The sequence below is a fragment of the Aptenodytes patagonicus genome, chromosome 3, assembly GCF_965638725.1.
Source record: "Aptenodytes patagonicus chromosome 3, bAptPat1.pri.cur, whole genome shotgun sequence".
Taxonomy (NCBI): Eukaryota; Metazoa; Chordata; class Aves; order Sphenisciformes; family Spheniscidae; genus Aptenodytes; species Aptenodytes patagonicus.
The window spans coordinates 76,932,540-76,957,031 of record NC_134951.1 but is presented as its reverse complement, the minus strand read 5'-3'; the positions used below and the strand labels follow the sequence as shown (position 1 = coordinate 76,957,031).

Genomic DNA, 24,492 nt, shown 5'->3' with positions numbered 1-24,492 from the left:
TATAGAATAAACACACAGGATATTCTGCAAGTGTTTATTCTGCAGGAATCTCTGAGCTACCTTGTGATTTCATACATCTTTGAGCTAATTTAGAGGTGAACAAAAATTTGGGTACTGAAGGATATCATGTGGATCTCTGATATTCTCTATATAAGGATAAGGCTATAAAACAGCACAAGCACTATACACATCTATATACAGTTAATACAGGGGTTTGGTTTTTTCCTCAAATTAAGATGTAGTCTGAAAAATACTCGATTCATTCCAGCAATTCAGTGCAAAGTTACTAATGTGAAATGCAGAACTACTGCTAATTTATTTAATGCTTTTTCATGCTTAGGGACACACAAGCACGTAAGAGCCCAAGAAGAGGACAGCACTCTTGGATGTCACCTCTTTCACTGATGTGAAAGGCATCTCGCATTCTGGCTTGTCCACCGAGCTTATCCCTGCCTGTGATGAGTGCTCCCCTTTGCTCAGGGATGCCTCACAAAACAAAACACTGCAAGCCAAACTGCAGATGCTGCAAACATGCTGACAGAGCACCTGATTTTTAGCAAGACTCTGTAATTCATAGGCGAATCACACTCCCAGAGAGAGAAGATGGTCCATCTCTATTAAGGGACTGTAGGTGTGTATGGTTTTCCACCCTGTTAGAAATTAAATTGTCTGAGCAGAGTTTTATCCTGATTATACAGTGTTAGTCTCAGTCCAGTATTGCTCTATGTTTCATTAGAGAAATATCTTTGAAGACCTTGGTGGATGACACTAGCACATATGTTTTGTTTGCTGTGAGAAGAGGCCCTCACGTTGCTGTCAGTTGATCAGTAATGTGTTTCAAAGCAAATTTGTCAGGATGATGCCTGCTGTCACCAAGGCACAAAGACCTGACTATTCTGACTTACATCATCACTGTAATTTGGGAATGTTCTCCACAGCTCTTCCCTATCCTTAGGAAGGATTTGAAAAAAATTTCTCACCAGCAGTAGCTCAGGTTAGCTCCCCCCTGCTATTTGTGCTCCCAGAGCTGGGAGTATTTTAACGGGAGTTTTACTAAACTTTGGAAACAAAAGTCAAGCAGTTTCAGCTTACTTATGCCTCAACAGCATGAACCACTGCCAATTGCACTCGCCTTTGTGAGACCACAACCTGCACACCTTTGTGCCTTACCATCACCAGCAGCTGTGTTTGTTATTATAGGGACAGGACACAGCACACTAGCCAGGCACCGGCAGAAGCCCATTTTTCTTAAAATACCCACAAATTCAGACACATTCATTTACAAACACTTGTACTACCTTCTACAACATTTAATGCTATCCTAATTTTTCCATTCTTCACATGACTTTCGTAGAACACAGAACAAGATGCAGAGACTGGCGCTGGATACAATGTGTGGCAAAGCAGAGGCTAACTTCTGGTGCACTACTCACTCCAAAATCTGGATGTAGTCTTTGCTAAATGCCTGTTCCACAGATGTTAGTAATGGAACAACTTTCTTCTCTTTATTTTTGTCTACGGTGATTTAAGAGTTTGTAAAGGGAAAAGTGAGGAATTTCAAAATCTCCATCTTCACTTCCTGCTTGACTTTGGGGTTGTTTTAGCTAGTATGGTTTGATGCTTTTTTCACCTGTCTTCTGATACTGTTTTCCATCTTCCCCAACTGCACTGAGTACCGTTCACACCCAGAGCAGAGATCTGACTGAGATCTCCTCTGTTCTCCCAGTTCTTAGCTCTGTGCCCCAAGGACTCTGAATGGGCAAAATCAGCATTGCCAGATCTTTGTTTGGGGTTTCCAGACCCACGTCTGGAATTCTGCAGAACAGACTATGACAGATTTAATGCCCACACAGAAGACATCCACTGTCAAAGAGTCACTAAAAATCATGGCCAACAACAGAATTTATGTTCTCTGCTATGCCAAAGGACTTTAAGAAACCACTTTAAGTGTGGGTTGAAAAGGGAAGTATATTGTATCAATAGAACATCTGCCTCCACATTAAAGTTGTTAAAGACTATTTAATTTTGAAATAACAAGTCAGCTAATTCTTCAGAGCATATATGTGCTCTGGCATTCAGCCTCCCACACTTGACAAGCATAGGTTAAAAGGCATTATCACTGTAAACAGCAAACAATTGTGCAGGCTAGAAGTAATCACACAATTTGTCACTTTAAAGCCCGCTTGAAAATTAAAAGCTCCAGGTTTGTTATTACTGCATTATAAACAATTGACCATTTCTAGCTTACTGCTTCAGTTATCTCTTCTTAAGCTGTTTCCCTTTCTCTGCTCTGTGGTTCTTCTTTTGTGGCGTGCAGGATGTGGGGTTTTTCCACCCTGTAAAATTAACCTTACAGAGAGAAAAAAAAGAAAAAAAGCGAATTATTGTCTGCTGGATTGTCCTTGAGCCAGATCTCAAGGTCAGACAAACATTAATGTCAGCACCAGAGAAGCTGTCCCTGCTGCCCCTGGTTTGGGGAACAGGGGTGAGAGTTGTCCCTTTCAGCAGCAGATCATTAGATTAGCTCAGCTGTATTGCAGCACCACAGCTGGAGATGTCAAAGCTGATCTTAAACTCTAGCAAAACAAGTGCCCCTGATCTGATTCTAGCAGCTCCTCACTAGTAGATGGTTTGCTGGTGTTTGCAGTTTCAGTCTGATCCGTCCCAGGTATCCCCAGAGAATCACAGGCTCAGTTTACATGCCCATCTGCAAGCCACCTTCTAGCTCGTATACCCTCCTTCTCTTTACCCACGCTGTTTGCAAACTACTAATCTTTCCTCATCCTTAGCGTGTTAAAGCCAGGAACTTCTGCTCTTGTTGCTTTCTTACTTCAAGCTCTTGTTAGTCTTTCCCTCTACTTCCACGGAAAACATCTTTTTAATGTTCTCTTCTGGCCAATTCTTCTCATGGCACAAGCTGGATCATTTCACGTGGTTCAGTTCAGCCTGTTTTGGCTGGCTTGCAAGCCTTGCATTCCCAGATCAAGCATTGTCTGGAAATTGGGACTTACTCCACGTTATTCATTTTTTTCCATCCCAAAGCCCCCCAGACCAGGCAACTAACCAGACAGCCAGCAGCAAAATATCCAAAAAACAACCAAACAACAACAAAAAAGCAAATCCCAGAGTCTGTGTAAGCTCCCACGGAGGGATTATCTACCTTGAGCAGACTGACAAGGGGCTACACTTGAAAGCATAGCTGCAGCAGCACAAATGACTGCAAAAAATGCCGAGCGAGCAGATTAAGCACGTGGGTGGCGTTAACCCCGCTGAGCCATGGGCTGCAAGGGCTGGGCCAGCCGGCACTAACCGGCACTGCCACCAGCTCTCGTGCGTGCCCCAGGTGGCAGGTTAAAGCCGTGAGCACGCAGGGGCAATCCAGCAGCTCCGCAGGGGTCCTCAGGAGCTCGCGTGGGCTCACGGGGGTATAGTGGGAGCTCGCATGGGTGTGTAGCGGGGGCTCGCGTGTGTGTGCAGTGGGAGCTCGTGCATATGGGTAGTACAGGCTTCCGTGGGGTGCAAAGCATGGCCCCAGGGATCTCTGTACTTGCCACTCAGTGAGCAGTCCTTTCTCCTTAAGTTATACACATTTCTTAATCCTTAGGGTTATATAAGTTATCTCAAAAATCTCTCCTGCCACCGTCCTGGACAGCCAAGAGATTTGCCTGCAGCTACTTTGGGCTATCATAGCATGTAAATCCACAAATGCTTTAAGCTGCCCTAAGCCAGAAATGACACCCAAAGCCTTCATTTACCCTGTGCTGTCCCTTCACTTATGCAGGGACAAGAGCCTGGACGGCCACACTGTGAACTGGAGCGGGGAACTGATAATTTTGGCTTTTTTCCCCTTTCTTTTTCTGGCTTAGCTGTGACCCAGATTAGTTGTCCCTGTCATTCCCTGCCAGTTGATTGAGCAATTGCACCAAGGGTTGTGCTGGGGCGGAGGGGCAGGTGGAGCAGCAGGAGGGAGCAGCCGGGGAGGGCCGGAGCATTCCCCTGGGCACACAGCTGGCTCCTGCTGGCCCAGGGTGACCTTAAGTTTAGCCTTAGCTCTGCCTCCAACGTGCAGCTCAGTGCTGGGTCTTTCTGGGCATCCTACTGGGACTATGTTCTCCTTGGTGACTGTGGCCCTTCTATCCTCTTCGGCAGATGCTCACACCTCGACAGAGAGGGTGTGTTGTGAAATCCCTCCTGCTCCTCAGTCCTCCGCAGGTGATAATTATCTGTATGTCTCACCCTGCCTGGCAAGGGTGAATGACCCTATAACCTCCCTCCTACTTGCAGCGCTCTTTGCTCCACAGCTCTCAATGATTTCTTTCCCCCCAAAAACTGCCGCTGCACCACTGATTAGCGTAATTAAGTTAAAACTCAGAGCAATTATTTCCAACCATCACTTAGCTTGGAATTCAGGACTTGTGTTTTAAAAATGAATTTGTACTGAAAACCTGTCCATCTTCCCAACTTCATCTATTGGCTTAATGAAATACATTGCAGAAGTCTTCTATCAGATCCTGGCTCATACAAAAGGTATTGAAAATTCAGCCCCTCTTCCTACAGGAAAAGGACATGGCCTTGCTTCTTTTTATGTAGATATCTTTTGATCCAGCCACGACAACCATACATAAAACCTGACCTTTCAAGGACACAAACATCAGAAGATGAACATGCTTCTGCCTAGGAAGATGCTAGATTTAGAGAGGCAAGAGGATTTGGGATGAGTGTTTAGTTGAGCACTTTGCTGATCTGGTTCTACATACGAAGTGTGCTTACCTCCCCAGTCACCTTGCAGACTGCTAGAGGGTTGAGGAGGTGAAAAGCAGGCTAGAAAGTTTGCGGTGTTGCTGAGCTGTCCCTTGGGAGTGTGGAGGGCAGTCAGTCTGAATGCTGGAGCAGGAACTACTCTAGGATGTGATGGTAGTGTGCCACAGGGCACATGGCACAAGGCTTCTCCTTTCCTGTATTAAAGCTACAGGTTATACGTAAGTTCTTAAAAACTAGGGAATGATTCAGGGCTATCACTGTAAGCATCAGCATGATGCTATCATCACCTCTCTTGAATTCCCTCCCCACCTGCTTTCTTCCTAATGTCATTGATGGTCAGTCGTTTCAGATTAGATTGTATAAAATCCAGGGCCGTGCTTTTCTGTATGTTTTTGACTGTGGGGAATGTGAAAGCTTTTTTTACAGCTCGGACAACGTCTAGTGTGGAGGATCTCTGACTGTGGCTTCAGATGACAGGTAACACAGTGTCCTGCGCTTCAGTTATCTTGGACGCCAGACAGATTCATTCAATTTGTGTCTGTTTGGGGAGTCTGGATGAGCAGAGAGAGTAATTCCAGAGCAGAAAGTGAATGTTTCTAGTTTCATAGCTGTTCAGATATAAAACATTACAGATAGCAATTTACACTTTCCTACAACCCTGACACAGCTGTTTGCCTCGTGGGATGATTCCTTTACACTTAAGAGAAAAAACAGTGGCAAGAGCGACTCTTCCCTCAGATCCTTTATATTCCTCGCTGCAGATTTCAACAGGCTTGTTACCTACCCTGTTCTGAGCGACTGGCTAGAAGCATTTTTCTGCTTCAAAGAACATAAAGTAAAGCAATTAATACACTTCTTTCAGGAACCCTCTGCACTGCCACCCTGCTTCCTCTGCCAGACTCCCTGTTACTGCACCCAGGGGTTCGTTAGAAAGCAGTTCAGACACTTTCATGATGGTATGCCAACTCCTTGTTCAAATGCACAGAAGATCCATCCTGCCTCTGGGCTCAGGACACAAATTACCACTCAGCAGGAATTACCCTTGAGAAGACTGCCCCAAAAATGACCCATTACTCCTCATATTGTAAAGATAGGCAGGCTACCTAATTTTTTTGTAACCAGAGAAATGTATGTGAAGTGCCATCACTGCCTGCAAGGCTGGGAGGAAGGAGAGGGGACACATTGTCATAATTAAATATAAAAGGGAAAAAAGAGAGGTACAGAGAGCTGGGCACTAATCCTGAATCAGGGCTCTGCAGTATTAGCACACACTACTAGTAAGACAAAGCAAGCCTACAAGGATACTTCAAATTGAATGCTTCAAAAGCATTTATTATTAGACAATGATTTGATAATTGCAAAATATTTCACTGAAGTATAATCAACACATGCACTACATTTCCCATAACACTATAAATCCAAATTTCATTACAAATCCAAATCCAAATTCTACTGAAGCATGAACTTTGAGGTTTAGAGCTGATTTCTGTAGTGTATATGCTATATATCACCATATGGGGATCCCCTTTGACCTTGACCAAAAGGCAGACCACTGCTTTGATGGAGCTTGGCAGCATTTTAACAACAGCCTCCCACAGAATGCAAACCTGGCGAGGCATTTGGGGGTTGCATACTCTATTAAATCTAACACCTGTGTTTGATTTTTGGCTGAGGAGCACAACTATAGCCACAGTAAGAAAAGAGTTCACTGTATTTTGAACATGTTAGGAAGCATTTTGGACTGCCCGAGGAAGCAGGCTGCTTTCTTCCTTTCACATAGGAGGATTTCATAACAAGACCTATAGACGTCTAGAGCTTGGAGAGCAAAATGCTCTGAACTCACTTTGGGGATATAAGAAGAAATACAGGGGGGGGAAACGAGATGCCACTAAGTAAGCCAGAAGCAACTGCAAACTGCAGTAGCTGAGGGATAATAGCTGGTAAAGCCTGTTGACTCAGAAAGACCCAGGTCCTAAGCAGTGCTCTGAAACAAAAGTCTTCCACCTTTTCCAGGGTCCCTGAGCAAGGCTCTCCATGGCTGTGTGCCCTCTATTGTGCATACAGCACTGTGTGTGTGTGAAATACCTTTAGAACTGGATTTTTCTCCAAGATAATCAACCTCATGTTGCTACTTATTTTGTAAAATTAGCTCCTGTGACTGAATAAACTACTAATTTCTGTCTTTTAACAAACCAAGTGCAGAAAGTAGAAAGCTTTTGTTCTGTCAATAGATGAAGAAAACTGAAGGTCTGTAGAAATGTCGGATATTCTGTTTAATCAGGAGCTTAATAATCTCTGTAACTTTAAAAGGGTGTAGGAGAGAGCATGGTAGCTAAGTTCCTAATTATGATTGCCTTTAAATTGTCAAATCTCAGAGATATCATTACATCTGGTAAGGAATTTAATTATTCTAGAGACTTCAAATGGAGTAGGCTTACAAAATTGCTCAGCAGTATGTCTTATTTGTGTTTTATTCATAATAGTTCAGAAGTCATCTCAAGGCATCTACCTCTCCAAAATGGGTATGCATGTATTCTGTGTACATCACGCTGTGCTCCCGTGCTTTAGTATGTGGTGAGAAGAATAGCTTGTTTGGCTCATGAGCAGCTGTGCTGAGTATGTAGTACATGCACACACCATCCATGAATCTGTTGTTCTGAGGTAAACAGAAGTCTGGCAAGCATGCACTATGATTGTTTGTTTGATGGGGAGAAATGCTGAATTTTGAGTTGCATTTTATTTGCACTACAATGACAACTTTTTTTGCAGAAATTCATTGATACATTCCATGTGCAAAAATACCTGAGATTTTTGTCAAAGCACGCGTGTGTGTGTGTATGTATTTTTATTGATACTGGGGAAGACAAATGAAAGTTTGCATCCGCTTGATAGGATAAGGGAGAGGAGAAGAATGAAGTGGAAATTATCTTATATTAATGGCCAAAACTGCCATCTGCAATCCCTTTCGGAATTGCCATTGCAGACAGAGCATCTAGGAGACTCTTCATTTTGCATCTACCTCAATGAGGCCAACATTTCCATGAGAAAAAAGCAGCACATACAGTGAAATCACATATAATGAAAGCTAGTGACTATTCAGCTAAAGCTAAAAAGCAAAAGAAAGGAAACATTTAGAAAAGCAGATTATGGGAATAAGAGGCACAGAGAAAAAGCAGGAGCTGAGTATATATTAAAAACTCCACCAACAAAAACTTTTGGTGATGCTTTTGTAAATAAGATGCGAAAGGCAGATGTTCCTTTTTCATCATTTCACCCCGCGTTGAGAATACCAGGGGAGAAGTCCCACTGACAGCTAAATGCACAGCAGCCCTTGCCATCTGGTGTGTAAAGTGCATCAGGGCTCAGCAGAGGAAGCAGGGACAAGCACCATGAGAACTTATTTTAAACAATACCGTGCTGGAGCCAAGGAGAAACTTGTGTGCAAGTCGAGGTGACTGGCCCAGAGCAAGAGGAGAAAAAATGGGAAAGCCCGCAGTGACCCTTAGGCATAGGTCAGGGACAGGCACCCTATTGAGTGGTATAGCCACCATGTGTGCACATGTGTATAACCACTCACTGGGTGTCTTTTTCTTTTCAATCTTCAGGAAGAGGCAGCCAGAGTTCTCGCCCACCAGCCAGTGTCCGTCGGCACATGTGCAGCTTTGAAAAATCCCACACTGCAGTGAATGTGTAAGAGAAGCTGCATGACAAAGAGTGGTTTTACCCCTTGCTTTCTCTTTCTCATTGGTTTATCATGTCTAATGATGGGACAAATGTGGTGCATGCCATTAAAGATGGGAAATTTGCTTATGATGTCCCCTGTTTTGCTCAATGCCTTAATCTGATTGTCCAGATGTGATGAAGAGGACACTGAATACTTTTTTTGCAGCTTTTACTTTTTTTTTTTTTTAAAGCCTTCAATTTTATTTGTAAATGCCTACAACCTTGCAAATACATCCCTTTTTTGGTACTAATTTTATCTTCTTTTTCCATTTAGCTAAGATTTTTTTCTTTTTTACAGTTTTGCATGGAGATGACATTATCCTGAGTGCTTTAAACAACAATCTAGCGGCTGTCTCATGGCAAGACACCTTTGCTGTGCACAGCTCCTGCTAACTGTGCTTGTTAGTGAACTGCTGCTGCAGAGCCAGCAGAGGGAACACAGTAAACACTGGTTTGGTGGGATTTGCAGAACAGGGAAATCATGAGCAGGCACATGTAAATAAAACCAGCGGAATCTGGCCTGGAACAAATAGTTGCTCTGAAGTATCTTTAAACAATAGCAGAGAAATTTTTCCTGTTATAGTTTCTGAAAGATGTTTAGGTTCTGCATATTCTCCATTCAGTGAACAATAGCAAAGTTCGGCTCTTCAGAAACAAGAAGTGCAAACGCTGCCCTCTCTGAGCAAACACAAACCCGGTGGAGAAAACATGCTAGCTGTTGCAGAAACAGAAGGGCCTCACCTAATTTCTTCCAGGACAGATTTATGCTCATTTCCATCTGATAAACTGCAGATGTGAAACAGTCCTGCTCCCTGCCCCAGGGAAGGTTGTGCAGCGACTAGGTGGAAAGCTGCCTGTGATCCACTGACACGGTATTTTGAGCAGCACTGCCTCTGTACAGCCAGAGATGCTGTTCAGCTCCTCTAATCAGCGACAAAGCATTCTAGCTCTGTATATGCCTCTGACAGTCTATGCTATTTGTGGACAGGTAGCAATGATGTTAATTCAATCAAATCTGCCCCTCTGATTTGCAGATCAGAAGAAATACGTATGATGCATCATATATTTGGAGCGGTAGTGATGGTTTTACAGGGCCTGTGCAGCAACCAGATTTGCCACCCTTAAAGGCAAACTTTACAAAGCCAGTGTAAGGAGCAGTACAAGCATTTTGTTGTTAGCTTCCAGTCCGACAACAATATGCCCTTCTTTTCTGATCTGGAGCAAGTGCTTGCAGATTCCCAGGGCACAGATCACCAATTGTCTGTCTGGAAAGACTGATGATGAAATGGGAGTCCAACACAGGCATACCAGTAGGAGGCAAAGAAAGGCGAATGCAACAACGGATTATATTTAAAAAGCATGGGCACAAGCTGTAAAACTCCTGAGCACAGGGAAGGCTGAACCTCCTGCTTTTTGCATGACAATGCTTGGGATTTTTTTTTCAGTTTGGAAAAAAAAAATCCTCATCCACATGAGCTCCTGAAAAACACCTCTGGTGGGACTCCAACCATCCGATGGGACTTCAAATGCTTGTGGCAGCTGCACAGATAAGAAAGGCTTTAAAAAGCAGTGGAGCTTTTCAAACCTGCTGAGCATGAAGCTTGTTATTTTGGCTTCTGCCCCCGGCCCTGCCCCTCCATAGGCTTCCCGCTCCCTCCAGCCAGGGCTGATGCTTTCAGAGGCCTGGCAGCACTGCACTGCAGTCAGGGGAAGGGCACGTCCTCCATCAGCAACCGACTGCCTGAGCTCCCTGTGGCCACGCAGCCCAGGCTGAGCAGTAGGCATGTGTCCGTCATATCACCAGATGCCCATCAGCACCGCCTGGCCTCATGCCTGAGTCTCAGTCACCAGAACTGCAGCAGTTTGCGAGTCTGGATTTTCCTGAGGAAGCCCTGCTTTGCTACCCCAAGATGCTAGAAATCACCACAGGTGCCATGGTTTCCCTCACCTTCCAGTTACAAGCAAAGAGGTGTAGGGACTGGAAACGCTCTTGTGTTTTGATATACACAATACTTAGCATCAGTTATTGTGCTAATGTTGATCTCCGTTCTCCGTGTGATCCTGGAGATGGCCAGAAATGCAGAAACATGAAAATATAGAATAATAAAGATTTATTATCGTATTAAAAAACTCAGAAACATCAGCTTTGAGTTTCAGGGCTCTTTTCTTCTGAAGCTGCACATTTGTTACCATGGAAACTTCCAGATACGCCCAGAAAACCCACAGGCTTTCCTAGCTGCTTTATCTACTACAGCGCATTAGGGAGAGCTGTATATTACACGCGAGGGGCCTCATGACTAAGCTTCCTGTGGCAACTGGGTTAAGTTTGCACTCAAAATGCTGGCATGTTAAGGCAAGTCTGATGGCTCTTCGAGCACTGTTTAAACTGTTGGGAGTTTATTTAATTCTCAAGTATAGCAGAGAATCTGACAAGTTACAGTGGGAGAAAGACCTCAGTGACTGCTACCTCTGCAAGGGCTGCACACTTTTTGGCAGCAAACATCCAGAGCAACAGGCTTTTACCAGTTCATTAGGAATTTATTCCTGCTCTGATACAGCTATTGACTAGGAAATAGTCTGGATTTTCAGTATAATTTTTCCCTTTTGTAATTTCATCTAGGGGGCTCAGTTGCATCTATATGCTATGTGAAATACCTTCCAGCCTGGGTGCTAATGCCTTTCAAATGTTTGAAATCAAACTGAATATATTCAACTATTTTAGCTTTCTCTCACACACTCTCTTCTCTGTCCCCGATGCTTTTTTTGTTGCTGCTCTGTATACAGCTTCCAGTTTGTCAATATATTTCTGGTAAAAATGTGGTGCCCCAAATCATTTTCCGTCAGAACCACAGAGGATTACAGAAAGCAAGGACAAACCTCCGACTGTCTTAATTACTGTTAAACTGCATTCATAGGAAAGACCTTCTAATCTCTGTACCATGGTGTGGTGCTTTTGAGTGGGAAACACAGAATTCATGGACTATTTTCGTGGCTTTATTATATTCAAAAGTCATTAATTAGTGTTTCTTGTTCAACAGCAGCTCGAGATCTGTTTTGATGGTGTTTCTTGTGATGCAATGTTTTTTGAAGGTTGTTGATCTTCACAGCCTTCCAGCCCTACCTGCTATTTTGTCTTAGTTGCACCCACCTGCACTCTTCCTAAATTAATTTCATTCTATCATTTTCTTCCCGTGTTCCTAAGCTTTCCAGGTCCCTTTGCTCAACACACAGTAATTTTCAGTTTTCAGGTTCTATTAGCTGTGCTCCTTTTCGAGCCTGTCTGAATAAATGCTTCGGTTCAGGTATTGTCATTGGCTGCACTGTCATATACATTTATTCAAATGTGCAGCATGAGAGACATCTTCGGGTAACACAAATGTGCTTCTCCATTGATATCAGAGGATCTATGATGATTTACACCACGCTTTTTCTGTGCACTAACTTTAAAATCCTTAAAAAAATTACAACGGTGATCCAGTAGGATGTATTAATTCTGAATATTTGGTGGGGTTTGCTTATTAATGACCAGAAAATAAACAGATTCAAAATCTTTTCACTAGTAAGAGCACTTTTTAATTTCACTTTGATTTGCAGGTTTCTGATCTTCTTTTCTTGAACACTGGAAGAATTTTCCTGCTATTTGGGACAAACTGTTTATTATCCTGTATTATCTATTGGAACGAGTTGTTTTCTCCAAGCAACACATTAGTAGCTATTTGGTATTTTTTTCAAAATACTTAATGAAGAGTTTGCGAGCTGCGACACTGCTTTGCACTTTTGAGGACACTTTCATAATGTCAAAGCCAACAGATCACAAGCAGTTTGCAAACTCTGCAAATATATTTCTCCAAATTATTTGTAGTAACTTGTTTTTAATCAGTTTGTTATAACAAAACACACTCGTGAGCCAAAAGTTTCTTCACTAATAATTAGATGGATGACTGAAATGTGACATAGCTTCTATATTTCAGATGAGACTAAAAATTAATACTAGTAACTATAATTAGTAGTCAGTCAGATCTGGCACCCTCTGGTCCTGCCCCGGGGGTCTGACCCCAACCTGGGGACCCTGTGGATGGGAACCAGGATCACGTCACAGCATATTCAGGCTAGACATAGCTACTGCATCCACGCTACAGTCTGTATAATATTAACATTTCAATTGAAAAAAAGAAAAAAATCAGCAAAAAATCAGTTATCAGTAGGGTCGATGTACATTAGAAAGCCTATGTGTAGCTCAGATCAAAGTAATGTTTAACTTTTGCAGCAGAATAACTAATGAAGGAAATAACTAGGTCAGATTTAGTTGACATAAGCCAGTGGCAAGATGGAGGGTTGGAAAGGTGGCTCTAGGCTTGGGCTCACCCACAACAACCCCAAGTCTTATCAGGTTCTGCCCCTGTGAGACAGCCTGGCAGCGTTATGTTTTCCTGTATTTTGTGTAGCAGTTTTCATCATACATTTAAAGCAGGTCTCTAATTTACATAGAACATTGTGTCCCATGCCCAAGGCAATTTTGTCCTAAAAAAAAGGGAGGGGAGCAGCAAGGAAAAGTTAGTTCAGTAATCTCAATTTCCAGAAACAGCAGTGGGAGGTTAAACTTTGCTCTAATTATACAGCACCACAGAAAGCATTGGAGTCACATTGTGAGAACTGTTGTAAGGTCTTCTTATCACTGAGATAGAGATTACAGTGTAAATGGACTAAGGCTGAAACTGGTTTGTGATTCTTTTTTTCTTTTAGATGATAATAACTGATGCTTATCAGGCAAAAAAAATGAGTATACACCAGATAGGGACTGTAGTCAGTGATGGCTCCCTCACTCTTGGGTGAGTCACAGAGAGGTTAAACCTGGGTTAGTAAAAGAGATGAGTCCCCAGAAGCAATGCTCCAAAAATTAGGCATGCAGGAACATGCTAACCAGCGTGGCTTGCTCTGCTAATGAGTGGCAGGGCTGACTGCTGCAGCTCCGAGAGGAGGGTCCTGTTTGGCATAAGGAGGTGTCACTACTCTGGATTAAAACCAGTTCACTCCCTTAATCAAATTTCATGCCCCAGCAGCCTTACTGAAATGAAGACAATAATGGAATAGACCTTGGGGATACCAGCAAAGCTCCTGCAATGTGCTGCAGTGCAGGTACTAGCCTTGAATTTTAAGCTTGTTAGCTCGGGTCCTGGGAACGGTGAGGCTGCAGTGGGACACAGCTTTGCTCAGGCTCATTACCACTTCTTACATGATTGCAGGGTTGGGGGAAGCTTGTGGATGGCTAACTGCCTTTCTGTGGGCAGGGCAGAAACTCCTCTGCTGGCTTCCCTAGGAGGGCATCCATCAGCAGTTGCTGTTTGGGCTGAGAAATGTTTTGTCCAATGCACAGCTTTTGGATGGGGCCTTTCCTTTGCTCTGCTTCCCCGCTGTCTCTGAAGGCTGGCCATCTCTGTGTAAGTGTGCAGGGACAGCCCTGCGCATGCTGCTTTCTGGAGCACAGTTGTCAGGTGGCCTGTAACGGTGCCCGGCTCTGTGAAGGTGGGAGCGTCATTTGTTGACTGGGCAGTACCTGACACCGACCTCGTCTGGTTGCTGATAAGATAGTTCAGGGTTTGTTTTGGACCTAATTTTTGTTGACAGAGTTGATAGCCCCTTCTCAGGTTGTATTTAATGTTCATTCCTAAAATTTTAGCTTCACGGAAGGGACCACTAGGTTATCCCAATGCTTCCTACTGTCTGTGGCATTTCAGTTAATATAGTGACTACAAGGAGGTAGGTTTGGCCAAAGCATCAGTCTGACAATGAAAGAAAGGGAACATGTATCACTTCTCCTAGAACCTCTTTCACTGGTTAATTGTCATTGCTGCTTTAAAAAAAACAACAGCCTTATATCATAAACCTGTGCCCTGAACCTTGTCTAACACCACCAGGCCTGGCCCAAATGACTGTATCCCTCATCTCAGCAAGCTTAAGATGCTCCCTCAGCTCATGGCCACTTGGAAAAGATAACAGACCACAACTCTGGCATCCTAAAGGCATCAAATAGGGGATGAACTCAAGGAACTAATAAAAATTCACACAATCCAGATCAAGGAATGTCCCTTCCTTTTTAACTGGAAGGGCTCTTTATCAAGCTCTTTGCCTGACTGCATCTCCAGCTGTTTCATTCTGGCAGTAACAAGCCCTAGATCAGATGAGGAGCCATTTCCCAATATGCCTGTTCCTAAAGTTAACCTCATCAGAGCACCCTGGGAATATCACTCTGTTTAACCATTTCATGTAGTATCAATTGTTATGCATAAAATGTTCAAGGCAAAAAAGACAAAGGTTCAAGCACACATGACTGAAAGTTTATCTGATTCTCTATGCTCTGGGTCTCAGGCTATAGCTTTGCTGGTGAGAAGATCAGAGTTGCACAGACTAGATTATATTAGACCACTGGCTCTCAGAAATGGGGCAATCATCTTCTACCTCGGGAGCATTCAGCCTCTAAGATGTAAAGAAACCTTTGCTATCTAATGTCTAAAGTAAGACATCTTCAGGACCCTGCTGTGTCGGGGGGAACCACCTGTGTGAGGTGCTCAGACTCAATATGGCTCCAAGGAAGCCAACACGGTCAGATCCCCCAGGCACCAGCAGGAGCAGGGCTCTGTTCTTGGCCTGTGACTGGACTTGAGACTGGGGCAGTCCTAGTCACAAGCAGGAGCGGGATTTTGGGCAGCTGGAGGTAAGGAACAGTGAACAGTGAGCCATCTAACAAGATGTAGGCATGTCCTCGGGTAAGAAATGGCTGGGCAGGGGTATTTTGGACCACAGTCTCAGATTTGGGTACATCAGTTCTTTTAAAGACTTCCTGCAAGTAACTATTAAGGTCTGAAGTTGTTTTCTGGTTTGTTTAGTGTCTAGAATCATCAGCTAAGAGTATCTGAAAATGACTGCCCCAGAGTCATGCAGATTGTACGTTGTAAAGATCAATGCATGTATTAAAAACAACACTTTGAGTTATCAAAAATAGCGACAGATCTGCTCATGGAACTAATAAAAATTCACACAAGAAATATACTCATGTCTATTCCCCCAAAATATGAAAAACCTAGACAAAGCTGTGGTGAAAATTGAGAAACAGCAGCTAAATTCAATGTATATGTCCTTGCCTATAAAGCAAAAGCAAGCACATCTTACGTGTTGATAGGATATCCAAGAACCTGTCTGAACTTTTAGGCTAGATGCAAGGACTTGAAGAAATAGTACTTGGAGTGTTGCACTGGGTATACACAACTACAAACCTTAAGATCATAGATCATAGAATCATTAAGGTTGGAAAAGACCTCTAAGATCATCGAGTCCAACCGTCAACCCAACACCACCATGACCACTAAACCATGTCCCTAAGCGCCTCATCTACACGTCTTTGAAGTACGGCCAGGGATGGTGACTCAACCACTTCCCTGGGCAGCCTGTTCCAATGTTTAACCACTCTTTCAGTAAAGAAATTTGCAGAAAGTGAAGGATCTTACACACCCTTGAGACTCCAAGGAGTTCAGTTCTAGGCAGTAAGTGTGAAGTCTAAATCTTACGGGAAATTGTATAAAGGAAAGAGAAAGTTAGGAAAGGCAAATAAATACATAATGGACATGAAATGGGTAATGGTCCTATTGATAAAAACAAGAAAACACCAGTTAGTCCCACCTCGTCACTGTGCAATTGAACACCACGTTTTCAATACCCCAACTGTGATCTGGCTTGCTGCCCTCTCCTGCCTTCATGTGGAAAAATCATCCCTTCTCCCATTATACCAGACAGATTATTTTGGTCTTCACCTTCTCCCACAGATGCTTCCTTCAAAAAAGAAGGTGACAATCACTTAGCGAATGGTGACCATGCATCCCACATACAGTCAGGATTGTCATCACTGCTTTGCACAAGTGAGTTGACTCCTATCTCACCAGGGCCTAGTTCAGGTCTGAGCTTTTCCAGCCCCATCTTTGCTTTTTGTCTAAATGTCAATTAATGCCATTCAAGATAGCTGGTCTTTGTTCCAAGATAACAAACGTTTTTCTTGCATGTTAATTCTTAATTCTGCCTGAACGTGTCAATCTCGGCATGACTCCCTGCCAGCTGTCCAGCAAGACAGAGCCCAGGTATTTCTATGACAGTCTTGTGACTCCGTCTCAAACATGACTCATTAACAGGCTAACGGTGCACAGACACAGCGAGGAAAGAGAGACTGAGGAGGACAATAACAGAAAAGAGAGATCTCCTGGTGGAAATCACCAGATTCACCCCACGGAGAGCCACTGCGGCTCTAAAGCTATTTGTCACAAGGCCATCGGAGTCATGAGCAGCGAGGCCTGGCAAGCGGAGGCAAGGCACTTCGGCGGCACCAGCTTTCCGCACAGAGCAAGTCGGTAACAGACAAATCCTGATTAAGCGGTTTGTTCACGTTTGGGTATTGCAGTCCCAGCGCAGTTTGATTTAAGTACGGCCGTTGACTCAATTAAGTACACTATGGAGAGTGCTACAGAAGGAAGAAGTCAGAAGAACAGAATTTGAGAGTGAGGGGGAGGAAATTGAACTGAATAGGAGGAAGATCTGAAGACAGAGGTAGTGAGTTCCTTAAAATAGCAGTGCTTGCCTTTGATGTAAAATACGAAATCTTGGGAACAAAATGAGATAGAGACTAAACAGATGGTGTGAGGAGGGATTCAAAAGTGAGATGACACACCAGAGCTAGATATGAAGAAGTAAATGATGCAGAAGTGGACTTAGCATAAGAGACAGCAGATAATCATCATGTTTTTTTCAGAAAAGCCCTTTGCAGTATTTGTAAGCTATAGCATCAGCAAAATATAATATGAGAGCACTTGACTTATTTTCCTCTCTACAAGAGACTTGTTTTGAAGTCAAAGCAGTCAAAATGTGTTTCTGTGTGAAGAGTTTGTAGATCTTGGTATGTTAAAATATTACTTTAAAAATCTTTCACGCCCAACAGTTACATTCATTTGCTTATCTCTATAGCACTTCAAAAAATTGCCATACCACAGCTCATTTTGATCAAAACGGAAATGCTTCTAAACCTTCATTTTTATCTTTTAATTGATCACTATAATACAGAGGTTTCATTCTTCAGCTGGGAACTTGGCTTTCTTTTTCCCCTCTAGGTTAAAGCTCTAAATCTAAACAGCTCCAGGGCCTACCAACTACATGCTTGGGGGAAGTTACGAATGTTTTAGATTGGCCTGTTCTTGTGAGCCAGTTCCCACAGAGGTGGAGAGTCACAGGTCCAGCGTTTGGAGTCTGGAGTTGGAGATGAACTTCCCAGCTTGGATCCATTTCAAATTCTTTTTTTCTCCAGGAATATTTACTGCTCAGCAGAAAAGTGCCACATTGTCATGTACATTTCTTTTCCGTTTTGCCAGATTTACAACATTATCGGTGTTGCACCAGTTTCTTCCAGCTATCACAAAGTTAGTCAATATATTTTTTTCAAAATTCAACTGCTAATTATTTACTCCCTGAAAAAGAGAAGCGCAGGAGTCTGAGCAAAGAAAAGCAAAATACTCAGAACAATATTGCAGGCTGTATGTAAGGGAAGCGATCTGCCCTGGTGTGTGCCGTAGCAGGAGACAACGCTGCTGTGCCAGCCTCCCACCCAGATTGCCTCCCACCTGCACTGCAGTCACAGGGTCTGAAATGTAATCCTTTGTTTACTTCTGCCCCCTGAGGGAAGAAACCCTGAGATAAGGCTGCTTCGCATAAATCATCTCAGAATTTCTCTCCAGTCTCTGGTTTCCACCCAGGTGATGTATATTACAATCTGTAAATGATCTCTACGACCTGACCTGCAATTAAACAATTGGTTGGTCCTCTAAAGCACCACTCAGGTCCCTGTCCCACCAGCTGCTAATGAGATATCACTCTGCTTTGAGTGCTGCTCCTTGCAAAGGTACAGGAAAATGCAAAAAACCCACTACAATTCCTCAGGGACAGACCTGGCCCTCAGGTTCTCACTCAGCCAAACATCCCAGTGTTCTGATGGGATCCAGCCCTCATGCTGGAGGGTTCGACTCCCCGTGATCATGTCTCTGCTTGTTCCTCCACCCACACAAACCAACTGTTTTCAATCCCAGTATTTTATCCTGGTTTGTAAATAATAGTCGCACGGGAAGAAGTGCGTTTGCCTCCTACCTGATGGAGACCCTGCGAGTCCTTCATTTCTGTAATAGCTAATCTGTTCCTAAGTGCAAAGGGGGGCCAGGAAATAAAAAGGAAAGGAGCAGTTAGTAACAATTCCTCTCTCTACCCAGCGTGCTAAAGGCTAAGGCTGTGGGTTGTTTTCTTCCAACAGTTTGGAAATATTTCCTATAAGCTATAAAGCAGGCTTAATTAAAGCTCTTCCTGTGACTTTTTTCCCCATTTTTCTCTTCCCCCTGCAAGGTACAAAATGACATAGCTAGAGTGCTCAAAACACCCCCAGCCCTCCCAGAGCCCTTCCTGCAGGCTAGGCTTACCAGGGTGCCTGTGGGGTGCGTAACCAGCAGGGAGTAATTGCTTTTGGATGAAAATCGCAGTAATTACTGCTGTTAAAAGACACTGTTGTTTTCTTCTGTAGTATTTCTGGGAGGACACGGAGAACTGGAGGGGGAAGGCTTATTAATGAGGCAAAGCAATCAGTGTTTTTGTAGGCTTGTTTGTTATACTGCCTGTGTCTGCGTAATGTAAATGCAAATAAACCCATCTTTATTTTATTCATAGTTCTAATGGAAAGTCTGTGTCATGGTCTGAACCAGGTGGAAGACAAGCTCCCAAGGGGGAACACATGTGGCACAGACTCTCAGTGCATGTGAAGAGCCAGGAGACAGGGTGCAATCAGACAGCGGTGATCAAACCCCTCACTAAAAGCTACCACGGCCAAAGCAAGAGCCTGACCTTTACCGACATCAGCAGTAAGACTCTGTACAATGTGGTGGAGGAAGAAGATAGAGAGCCCGTTCGCCACAACCAGCCCGGCAGCCCCTCCATGGTGGTGCACAGGCGGGTGGCGACGACCCCCCCGCTGCAGGCCACAGCGGAGGACACCCACCTCTTCTTGCCCGAGCAGCCCCCCAAGACCCTGCCCTTGCAGCCGCGGTCTCTCATGGACCAGCTGCAAGGAGTGGTCAACAAATTTGCCACCGGCATCCCCGACTTCAATGCCATCCTCCCCGCGCCCGGCTTGGGGAACGGCGTGCGGCCCCCCTACCAGCCCCCCCCGCCGCAGCAGCCGCCCCTGCCGCCTCTCCAGGTGGCCACCTTCAGCGAGGAGCCCCTGTCTCCCCCAGCTGAGGAAGCAGAAAGTGAGAAGCTGAAGCTCATTCAGGGATACGTCTACGAGAAGAACCCAGAGGAGGAGGACGAGGAGCCAGCAACCAGCAAACTGACTCTGGAAGACTCTCCGGCGCTGACGCCCCCGTCCCCTTTCCGGGATTCGGTGGCTTCTGGCAGCTCCGTGCCCAGCTCCCCCGTCTCGGAGTCGGTGCTCTGCACCCCCCCAGATGTGACCTATGCCTCTGTCATCCTGAGGGATTATAAGCAAAGCTCGTCCACCCTGTAGACGCTTCAAGAGGCAAGACGAGAAGGACTTTGGCAGCTGCCCGCTGGGAGGTCCTGGGGAAACAAGTCTCCCAGGGCTGGGGGGAGAGAGAGCAGAGAACAAAGTCATATATGACAGAGCAAAAACTTCATCCTGCACTTAAATAAATAAAAGGAAAGAAAAAGAAAAAAAAAAACATTCTGAGGGCTCAAAATTCTCTAGCTGTTAAAAATAAAAATATCGTACTTTGAGAAAATGATAGGAAACCATAACAAAGCACAAATCCAAGAGACAACTTCTATAGCAAAAAAATGAATAAACACAGAGGAAAAATAATATTCACACTTAGTCACACCCTCTCTTGGCAATGCTTGAAAAGGACTCTGGGAAGTGTGACCTGGAGAAGTCATTAGCACATCTCATGACTGCTGTCTGTCTGCTATGGAAGCAACACACCCAGGAGCGGGAAGGGCAGAGTGCGTTGAGGAGGAATGAAGCTACTTGTATCTGAGGCATATCTGCATAAATATTTTTTTCCTGGTTTCTATAGGTGGTATAACTGCGTAATGTGTTTGGGGGAGAGGAGCTGAGATAATGTGAAAGCACGTGGCTCTTACTGACTTCTGTCTGAACAATTTGTTCTTCATACTAGGCTGCTTTTTGGGGGATCTGGGCTTTTTTTAACGCTGATTGTGAACAGAGCAAGAAATATGATCAAGTTAAGACTTGAGAGGTTTCTGAAGAAAGCCCTTGCTGTAGTACTTGTAATATGATAAGGACTTAGAAAAACTGCCCTTTTGTATAAGATTGCAAACCATGTGGCTAAACTGTTACACAACATTTCCTGTAGCAGAACAATATTTATTGACTAACTTTTCACAATACAACATATTTGCCATGTGATTACATCATTCCTTTGTGTTTCTTTGGAATGAAATACATTGGAAAATAGCTGTATACATAGAGCAACAACTATTACTCTGAAAGAAAGGCAATTCCATACTGGGGGTTATAGAGTCAGTCTCGAAGCAAGAGAGTGAGCGTACGTTTGTGTTTCTGTATGTGTGTGTACAGTATGTGTGAAGCGTAATGTCCAATAACTACCACTGGAAGATTGTCATATATACTATGAATATTTTTATGTTTAAATCATGTTTTATATCGCATTGTTACAAATATTCGATAGATCTTTGGAGGTTTGTATGCTGTGCTAACACATCTTTTTTCATATACAAGCTGAGACAGTTGTTACCCTTATAATAGGGTGCTTTATTTTGCAGATATTTTATGAAGTAGACATATGGCATTAATAACCAGTGCATTGAGAACTTGTTATTTTACATTTGCAGCAAATGTGGTTAACAAAAAAAAGAAAACACAAAAAGAAAAAAGTGTGGTTTAGAAATCTTGCACATGCCAGTATAAAGGCGAGATGGGAAAAGTAATTAAACCATTTTGTTGCTTCAGATAATTTAAAATAAAATCATGTCCGGACAGGAAATTTCATCAGTGCTTAATGTGTGCATAAATTCCCAGGGTTTGTTATAAACAGGTCTTTTAATCTCTTTATGATGCTTAGTTGCGTGTTCTTTCCATACGCTTTCACTTCTTCTATTTAATATACAGTCTTGTATCTTAAAGGTCACTCCTAAGCAGCTGTAGTCATTCATTCCTCCTCCTCTATCCTTTATGTGTTTCCTAGAGATGGGCCTAATCCAAAGCTCCCTAATGGCTGGCATGTTCAAAGTTCAGGTCTAATTGCTGTGGCTTGAACTTAGTTATACTTATTATTACCTTATTTATAAATGTGCGCATTATACATATACAGGACAGGATTTCAGCTGCTATGAACTTTGATTGTGCTGTTGAATTTAGCTGAGGATCTGTCCCACAGTTCTACACTTTATTTCCAAAGATATTTTTAAGGAATCTCTTCATGCTAATATAGTTGCAAAACCTGATTTTAACCATGCTTCTTGTGAATATTCTATCAGAGTTTTTCTGAATTCAGCATATTTCTACACTTCTTTCTTTTCACTTGAATTTTAAGAAGTCCTGCTGCCAGTCATCAATTCTTCTCTGAAGATCCAAATCTCATTGTTTTGATCTAATTATATAGTAGCGGTACTGGAAGGTTTGGCTGGTGCTCAAAACCAGATAGAGCCTTTTTTCCTCATCTCTTTTCACGATGCTTGCTCCTTTCAGTATGACTAGTGGCCAATTGCTATCATCGTCCTGATGTAGAAAGCATGAAATGACTTTGCCCAAAGACACGGTTATATCTTTGTCGGTAGATTGATGTTCTATAATGAACTAAAGACACCTGAGGGTCAGTTGGTTGCTTTTTGTCTGCTTGGGGCTTTTATGGGGATATTTTTTGTTGTTAAATGAGTAATGCTGATTGCTCATTAAAGAAATTAGAAAAATGCCATATTTTCTTTGCTGCTCACCGCACTGGCAATGAATTCTATCTTCTTATAATCTTCATATAAGATTTGTTGTGCTGTTTCCAAAAACATACATTATCAGTAGCACAGAGCTAGTACTAGGAAGCCGGTCTTTGAAGAAATGAGATAGATAAGAAAAAGAAACATAACAGATTCATATAGATGGGGCGGCAGCAATGTGGCAAGGTACTATATTGTTTTCATATCTGTCTGGTTTGAACATATTAAGCACTGATTTTATTCCTGCAATGTAATTATATCATAAGTAGGAGTTTTCTTGAAATTCAGTATATTAGCTTTTAGTTTGTAATTGTTAAAACTGGAAACATACACATACGTAAATATATCTAAAGAGCAAGAACTCACCTTGTGTATGTAGTTGTATGAGCTATAAGCTTCCTGTAAAAGTTCTTTCTTTTGGTCTGTCAAATGCTTGATGAAAACTGCCTTTTTGTCAAAATGATCTTGAAAATGCTGTAAAATAAATATTTTCTATTTATTATTTAAAAATAGAATGCCAAGATTGTTAATTTTTGCTTCCTAAGTAGAAAATAGCCATGTATAGTAATTAATTGTTCTAGGGCTTTTCAGCATCATGTGTGAGAGATGGTGGGATGCTCAAATGGAGGTAGGTATTGATTAGATTGTGGCATGTAGGTGAGATGGTGGAGAGTTGGAGGATTTTTGTTTAGAAAACAAACCCCAGCTTTTTAGCTTCCTAATAAAAATCAGGAGCACCATAGGTATGCATTCGGGCTGACATGTTGTAGAAGAGAATTCAATGGGAAATGACAGGAAATTTTGCTTCCCGAGAACATGGGGAAACGCCAGCCCTTCGCTGGAAATGCTCCATGTGTTTGACTCTGTGAGAGGTCAGCTTCTCCTATCAGGGAAACTCAAATATGCTTTCTTGACAGCTATAAGCAGTAGGCATTGATCCGTCCCAGGCATCTTGTGCCTCCTTCCTTTACTGCCTCTGTATAGAGCAAAGTACTGGGACTTTGACTCCTGCTCTGCAACTCACACACACCGTGGCTTTTTGGTGACTCCTGAACTGCCGCGTGCCTCATCTATGGGCTCAGTAAGATGGGAGTATAAATGTTTTTTCTGGAGTGCTGCTGAGGTTTTCAGACCCAAGTGGTGCTAAACATAGAAAATCCAGCTCTTCTTCTCTTTACACTTGTGAATAGGCTTGTTTCTAGTGGCTCCTTGGTTTGGATCTGGCCTTGCAAGAGCCCATGTCTGAGGAGTCAGTCCACCTACAACTACTGCACTGCTGGAGTATAGAGAATGACATTACATTCAGAGGTAAGTGCCAAAAGTTTGGTCTCTCTGCTTGTAGAGGTTTATCTTTTTTTTCTCTTTCTTTCTTTCTTTCTTTCTTTCTTTCTTTCTTTCTTTCTTTCTTTCTTTCTTTCTTTCTTTCTTTCTTTCTTTCTTTCTTTCTTTCTTTCTTTCTTTCTTTCTTTCTTTCTTTCTTTCTTTCTTTCTTTCTTTCTTTCTTTCTTTCTTTCTTTCTTTCTTTCTTTCTTTCTTTCTTTCTTTCTTTCTTTCTTTCTTTCTTTCTTTCTTTCTTTCTTTCTTTCTTTCTTTCTTTCTTTCTTTCTTTCTTTCTTCCTTTCTTCCTTCCTTCCTTCCTTCCTCCTTCCTTCCTTCCTTCCTTCCTTCCTTTCTTCCTTCCTTCCTTTCTTCCTTTCTTTCTTCCTTCTTCTTCCTTCCTTCCTTCCTTCCTTCCTTCCTTCCTTCCTTCCTTCCTTCCTTCCTTCCTTCCTTCCTTCCTTCCTTCCTTCCTTCCTTCCTTCCTTCCTTCCTTCCTTCCTTCCTTCCTTCCTTCCTTCCTTCTTCTTTCTTTCTTTCTTTCTTTCTTTCTTTCTTTCTTTCTTTCTTTCTTTCTTTCTTTCTTTCTTTCTTTCTTTCTTTCTTTCTTTCTTTCTTTCTTTCTTTTTCTCTTTTTCAATTAAAGTCTAGGCAATCTATGTCTTAGTAAAGGTTCTGCTGATCAAG

The 24,492-nt window shown here is 42.9% G+C and overlaps 1 protein-coding gene across 8 annotated transcripts in view; it reads left to right on the top strand.

Annotated features, from left to right (window-relative positions):
* GRM1 (glutamate metabotropic receptor 1) overlaps positions 1-22,990 on the top strand; it is a 209,592-nt gene extending 186,602 nt beyond the window's left edge. For 3 of the 8 annotated variants that reach the window (XM_076333899.1, XM_076333901.1, XM_076333900.1), the window contains exon 9: positions 19,225-22,990. In XM_076333899.1, the coding sequence (XP_076190014.1) occupies positions 19,225-20,062 (838 nt within the window). In that variant the 3' untranslated portion in view covers positions 20,063-22,990. Of the gene's footprint in view, positions 1-7,244; positions 7,284-8,366; positions 8,452-8,782; positions 8,800-19,224 lie in introns of those variants that run through there. The other 5 variants (XM_076333904.1, XM_076333903.1, XM_076333905.1 and 2 more) reach the window with 5 other exon arrangements.
* Positions 22,991-24,492: the final 1,502 nt, after the last annotated feature.